The 7,171-nt window shown below is 44.7% G+C and overlaps 1 protein-coding gene across 1 annotated transcript in view; it reads left to right on the forward strand.

Moving 5' to 3' along the window:
• Nucleotides 1–1,845: 1,845 nt before the first annotated feature.
• Nucleotides 1,846–7,171, forward strand: part of dock3 (dedicator of cytokinesis 3) — an 86,121-nt gene continuing 80,795 nt past the window's right edge. The window contains exon 1 of the mRNA XM_076147105.1: nucleotides 1,846–2,043. Coding sequence (XP_076003220.1) covers nucleotides 1,846–2,043 — 198 coding nt within the window. The remainder of the gene's footprint in view (nucleotides 2,044–7,171) is intronic.

Below are 7,171 nucleotides of genomic sequence, written 5' to 3' on the forward strand. Positions count from 1 at the left end.
AGCTCCGGCAGGGCTCGCAGATACCGTTCAGGCATGAGTGTCATGGCACTGAGCTGTCAAGGCCCAATTAAAATGAATTACACCCGTTTGAATGTATCGAGCAGCTGTCAGACAGGGAGTCTCTTTGTTCAACTGCACACTTTCTATTCACCTTCTATTCATCTTGGAGAGTTCTCACTTAATTTCATATAAGTAAATAAATGTTTAAATGAAAAACGGTAATGTAGAATTATTATTTTTTAAATTGCATTTAAAAAAAAAAAATAGCATTTCAACTCAATGTGACACCAAAATAGCTGAGGTTTAAAACAGCAAAGGTATTCTTTTGGAGTTCTTGACTGATTCCCCCGCTGCCTGTTAAAATCTGCATTTTTATTGGATTTCTTTTTCATAAGCAAACTACCAAAGTCTCATTCATACAGGTATTTGAAGTGACATAGTTTTGTTTCAGGTTTTATATGATGAGTGTGGGTGGGCTTTAAAGATTACAGCGTCAGATAAATTCTATGTATTAAATCTCATAATCCTGCACATTTGACCCAGTGACCAGTTCACCCTGCTGCCATCTTGGGTTGGGTTTGCGTTCAGTGCAAAGAGTGCAAAGCAGGAGTAATTCCAAACGTACAGGGAGAGAAAAGCTAAATAAAACATGGAGAGAACATGAAATCAACACAGAAAAGCTTCAGTCAGCGCAAGTGGGGGTTTGAATCCAGGGCATTGCTGTGAGGTAACGGGTGCTAACCACTGGGCCAGCAACATGTAACAAAGCTGCATCGTCAGCATGATATCAGCACACACACTCTGGATCAGTTTATATACAAGAGAGAGAGAGAGAGAAAAAGGGAATGAAAGTTACTGAGAGATGCTGAGCTGCCGCGGTTCTGTTTCCACCTCAGGATGACTGTGCAAATAGACACACACACACACACACACACACACACACACACACACACACACACACTCATTACAGGGCTGTGGGCCTCATTAAAGTGTGTGCATTGGTGTGTGTACAAGGCACAACATTCAGGAAACAATACGGATACAGCAGAGTGTGTGTGAGGCATTTGCATAAACATTGGCCTGGTGTGTGTCTCACTAAAGCTCTCGCTCTGCTCGCTCATTTATCTTCCTGTCGCCCAATTCACTAGTTTCACACTAATTATTATCTTCCACCGCGTCTGTCCAGTAGGTAACAATGTAGCGAAGGTTACACTGCAGAGTGTGTAGCAGAGTGTGTCGCAGAGTGTGTAGTTTATTGAAATGTGTTCTGGGGTCAATTGAGGTCATTGAAAGAGAATTTACAGTTCAGAAATCTAGTTTTAGTATCTAGAATTCGGCTCCAGCTTGACTGATTACATTACAATGTGACATCATGTTTGACTGCTGCAGGTGCGCCATTTAAATTTTCTGTTGATCCCAAATGACACACAATGGCCAACACAACTCATATATGAATAATGATTATGAAATACACCACCTGTGGACAAATAGCAAAGCAGAGAATCTAATGTTCCCCAGGGCACGTTACTGGGCTCCCTTCATTTGTTTTCTTTACTACTTAGAATCTTCAAACACAACAAAAATACATATTCTTGTATGTTTGGAGAAAAACACAACCTTTGCCTTTCCTTCCCACATCAAACTCACATCTTGACAGTGAAACACGCCACCAAAGAAGCATAAGAACATGTTGGATCAGATCTCCAGTTCCCTCCTCACCCTACACATCCCATCCTCTGACGTGATCTACAGTAAATCCTCATTCCACCCTGCTGCGTCTCCTATTTGTGGACAATCAGCCGAATATAGACGAGATGTTTCCAGAGCAGCTAGGATCACTGCGGAATGACGTTTCAGACCCTTGAGAGAGGAGAAATGGAGAAGTCGTTGTTTAAGAGGTACCAGGGATACCAGGTTCTCCACAACACAGAGGAAGCCCCAGAGGAAACAATAAGTCACCACACGATGGACCAACAGTGTAATCTGGTGACAGCGTCTCCTTTAAGAGATGGAAATGTGGATAAGATAGAGCATTGGCTGCAGGTAGAGGCCGCTGATTTGATTTACCAAGATAAACAATTATGTGTGTGTGTGTGTGTGTGAAGCTTTATGCAGGTGAAAGCCTTTGGGAGCCGTCCTTGGTCAGAGTAATACCAGGTTTGATTTAAGTGTGTGACAGCTGGAGGTGAGCAGGCGCTACATCTTGTAACCAACAATAACACCGCATCGCTCCATCATGTCAGCAAGTTGTAAGCGCTTAAGAGCAGGTTATAAGACGAGGAGATGAAGAGGATGACGAAGCCCGCTGCCGTTGCTGCTGTCCGTGGTGCTGAAACACACGCGATGATTAGGTGGAGAGGAGTCTTGGATTGGTTTCGAGCCTCCACTCTCATTTTCCTAGCTCCTCTGGTGAAGCCGACAGTAAGTCACGATTGAGAGGCTGCAGGATTTTCAGATGTGGGCGTAAAGTTCAGCACGAGCAGAAACTAACTGCTCTGTGCCGCCTGGTACGTGCGTCAGTGTTTCCCCTCTTCTGCAATCATTCAGCAGCAGCAGCGAATCCTGCATTAGATCTAAAAGTGAGACCAAAAGTTGAATTAGCCCCCAGGCAGCCCCCCTGCTAGAAAATTAGGCTGCATACTGAACAGCAGGTGAAGGAACAACAAAGGCAGAGGGAGAGAGAGCAGAGGGAGAGAGCAGAGAGAGGGAGAGCAGAGGGATTTCATGTGGAGTAACAGGATTCAGAGCTTTTCGCCCTCCAGCAATGCACGGCAATAACATTTAATTGCCTCTCAGTGCATTATTTACTCAAATCACTTCTATCAGAAAGCATCTGGGTGAAGAAGAAGAAGGTCTCTGTGAACTCAAGTGGACGTTGCCACATATGAACTGTATTGTCTCGGGGGTTTAGAAGGACTTGTGTTTCCCCTAGTGGGTGTTTCTTGTCTCAGAAGCAGATCCCCTGAGTGTGTGTTCCTACCTTGTTATCTGTGTCTTTCAGTTACTTGTCAGTGTGTTAGTGAAGATGCGACTAAACACGGTTGCTACGCAGACACTGTCCTTGGTTTTGACATGCAGAGTGCAAAGCTTTGATCAAGAACCCCCCCCCTCCCTCCGCCTCCCCCCGCAGAGTCTGAGGGATTTTCATTTCTTTGTCTCCTCTCAGATTCTCTTTCGATTTGGAAACTTTAATCTCTCGCCCTGTCAAGCTTTCAGTCTCTCTGCCCTCCTCTGCCTCTCAGACAGCTTCCTTCCATGTGGAACTCTTAACACTTATCAGCCTTCATCTGAAAACACACAAAGTTCCCTCTACCTCTGCCTCTGAGCTCGCTTGTCTGTCTGCGTCCGTCTCTTCACCCAGCGTGTCCCTGTAACGATCCAAAGTTAACTCTCTAACATGAAGCAGAGATGTCCTGACAGGTTTCCCTCTCTGGTCGTGTCTGGACCAGGAACTCCTGGAGTCCCCAGATTAACGCAAATTCAAGCAACTGAACAAAACATTATTATTAATTACTGGAGTTAGTTTCACGCTTCATTATCCTTATTGGCTGAAGTTGCTGAATGTTTTTCGGAGTCTTATTCATCAGATATATGCTGTGAAAGTCGTTTGAGAGTAACTGAGTAATGAATCCTCCATCTGTCTCCTTTGCTTCCTTGCCCCCTATGGCTCTCAGATTTGGAAAAGTGATTTTGTGTTGTGATGAAACGAGGGCTTATCTTTTAAATCTGAGTAAATAAAAAAATAAAAAAATAAAAAAATAAAAAAGTTTTGTTTCATTCAGTGAGGGAAGTTCTGATTTCCGATGTGGGCTGTAGTTCTAGTTGTGTGTGTGTGTGTGTGTGCTTCTTGTGGGTCACACAAACACAGCAGCATTCTGGAGGAGAGTTCCGTTGTTGTTATGGTTACACTCGGTTTCTGCGGACACCCTGGCAAGACTGGTTTCACTATTGTCATAACAACGGTCCAACTTGCCAGCTTCCATCCAGAGGAGGGTGGAATCTCACAAACAACCCTGATAGCACACACACACACACACACACACACACACACACACACACACTGGCTTTCTTACCAGCTAACCTATGATAAGCTACGACAGAATATATAGATTTGTGGAATGTGAGACCTTTTTGTTGGATTAGAATCACTTTCTTCAGTGTGGAGCTCTGACTCAGAGTCAGCTCTCCTTTACCTCAGGCAGCACTCAGGCTTCATCAGGACAGATGTGTGTGGAGGTTTGCACACCTGTATGATACACACTGGCATTAAATCCTCTCTCTCTCTCGCTCTCACTCACTCTCACTCTCACTCTCACTCTCACTCTCACTCTCACTCTCTCGTTCTCTTGCTCTCTCTCTCTATCCCCCCCTCTGTCTCTTCCCCCCTCTCTCTCTCTCTCTTCCCCCGCCCCTCTCTCTCTATCCCCCCCCTCTCTCTCCCCTCTCTCTACCCTCTCTCCCTCTCTCTCCCCCTCTCTCTCTCCCTCCCTCCCTCTCTCTCTCCTTTGCAACCCACACACTTTCCTCTTTCCCGTGATCAGAATAGAAAGGACTGTCAGCTGTTCAGGACAGCACTTTTCCTGAAACGGGACCCCAGCCTGCCTGTCTCTGTTTATTGATCCGGGCTTTAAAAAGATCAGCTGTTCAATAGTCCTCCAGACCTGCAGCTGGTCCAGACCTACACACAAGAGAACTCAGAAATTCTTCAATGTTACCAAGTTCTTTCTCTCGTCTGTTGATTGATTATGACTTAAGGCTGGACTGTCCCCCGTTTGTCCAGAGCCGTGTCCGTCCCGGCTGTTTGGAGAGATTATTATTCAGTAATTGGACATTCCAGAACACAACTTCCAATGAACAGTTCCCCTATTATTGTAAACAGTAAATAAAGATTCCTATCAATCAAATCTGCATTTAGCTGTCAGTGTTGTCTAAATGTTGACTCCTGCTTGACAGGGACAGACAGGGCTGTGTTTTAATGGGATGGAACCCAAGGTGAGAAAAGCAATTAGTCATGCAGGCGCCGCAGGGAGAGGAAAGTTAAACTCCCCCTCATTTATTCCATGTTTGTTCTTATTATTCATTCCTGTGCTGCAGAAGGAAGATTGTCCATTTATTTGTCACATTTGTTTTGTTTGCTCTGCGCTGAGCCTCACTGCTGAGCCTCACTGCTGAGCCTCACTGCTCTGCTCTGTGTCGGCAGGGAGACAAATGGTGGGGTGACATCACAGCCCGGGTGGGTGGGCGGATGCCATGTTCCAATTATCGCTCTGTTTTCCCCTCCCTCCTGTCTGGCTCTCCCATTTTTCCAGATCCCAACTCTGACTTTTCTCTGCCCGTCCGTCTCTCTCTCTCTGTTATTCTCTCTAAACTTCCCTCTCTCTCACATCTCTCATCTCCGTGTTTCTTCTTCGTCTTCTCCTCCCTCTCATCCATCCAGCTTTCACTTAGTCTAATGAATATTTCACATAGAAAGGCTATTTATAGATATGACATCGCTCTTGCGCTCCATCCATCAAGCTCGGCTTTCTCATCTGCACATTCTCTCTCGGTCCTTATCAGATCCAGGTTGAGTTTCGCGTCGTTTTCAATTATAATCAATTCACGGAGCAGTAAGTGCCTTTTTTACTTTCAGTCACTCATGTGTGATGGAAGGTTCTCTTTCATTTGTCATAGATCAACATTTATTAACCTTTGTGTCACAGAGATGAAGCACGAGGAGTGAATGATCTAACACTACACTGTGTCACTGTCCTGTACATCACGGTGCACCTGACTCAACGCTCAACGGGTTTCAGTGGCGCCGAAACGATGGAGAAGCGAAGAATGAGCGTCAGAACAAACCCATGATCAGAACCACAAAGAGACAGAGCGGCTCTTTGGCTGCGTTTTAATTAATCTGATTAAAATCTAAACGATGGCTTGAAAGTGCAGTTTAATCATCAAAAGTGTCAAATTTAATTCACAGTTTATTTAATTATCTACTCTAAACACGACAACACAATAGTATACACACTAAGATATGGTGGATGTGGAACAGGATAAACTTCCCCAGGTTGTGCGCTTTGGCACTGAAATACTTAGTATGAAGTATTTAATACTGGTGTCCGCAGAAACTGAGTGTTACCATAACAACAACTGAACTTCAGTATTAAGTATTCAGCACTAAGTTCAGGGCTGCTGCAGTCCTATCATTCTTTAGCTCTTTCTATTCTCCAGCTGCTGAGCACAAACTCCTTATTACTCCACCAACTGTGTTATGTTTCACCAACACCACCCAAACACACACACACACACACACACACACACACACACTCACACACTCATGCCTGGGGCCAACACCAACAAGAAATGCAACAAATTACAGAAAGAATCTCACCACAGAATGTTGTTGTTTTGTAAGCAGACTTTATAAAGTATGTCTGTGTATGTGTGTGTGTGTGTGTGTGGGTCTCTCTGTAAAACAGTCACTACATGTAACCCCGTAGAACCTCCCCCCTTTATGGCTCCGCCTCCACTTCCCCCGCTTACCCACTGAAGCTTATTCACACCGCTGCCTGCTCATTCACTCACATAAATGGAGACGGCAGAGTGGAATACTCTGCTGTGTGTGTGTGTGTGTGTGTGCGTATATGTGTGTTAGCCCATTTGCACGTGTGTCTACAAATGTATTGGCGTCCTCGTGTCTCTTTGCTCAGCACTACCAAAGACACAAAGTTGGACTCTGGCGTCGTCTCTGATGAAATCAAAAGTAACGGCTCACATTTCAAAACAGATTTCCTGTCTCAGTTGTGGCACCTTGCTCGTATTTCATCAGCTAATATCATCTAAGCACCTCGATATTCACGTCATTAGTAACCTAACAGACTGTAAACTCTTTCCTTTCATTCCTCTCATGCACAAACTGAAAGGTTTTAAAACCACGCCTGCTATTTTTGAAGCAGTAAGTCATCAGCAGTTTTTTTCTCCAAAATAAGCGGTTTAGTTAATGTGGCGTCCCATAATGCTCTGGACTTACAGAGGCTCCAAATGGAAGGCGTGTTATTTTGGGACGCTGTTGCCGCTTAATTTCATCAGATGTTCCACTTTTCACTGTTTTCACTCTCTGGCTGTGTTAAGTTTGTGTCAGCGTGTTGGAGTTATGTGTGTGTGTGTTTGTGAGGTAACTGGTGTG

This window comes from Genypterus blacodes, unplaced genomic scaffold, assembly GCF_046128005.1.
Source record: "Genypterus blacodes isolate CSIRO-AG114 ecotype Tasmania unplaced genomic scaffold, CSIRO-AGI_Gbla_v1 ptg000037l_1, whole genome shotgun sequence".
Lineage (NCBI taxonomy): Eukaryota > Metazoa > Chordata > Actinopteri > Ophidiiformes > Ophidiidae > Genypterus > Genypterus blacodes.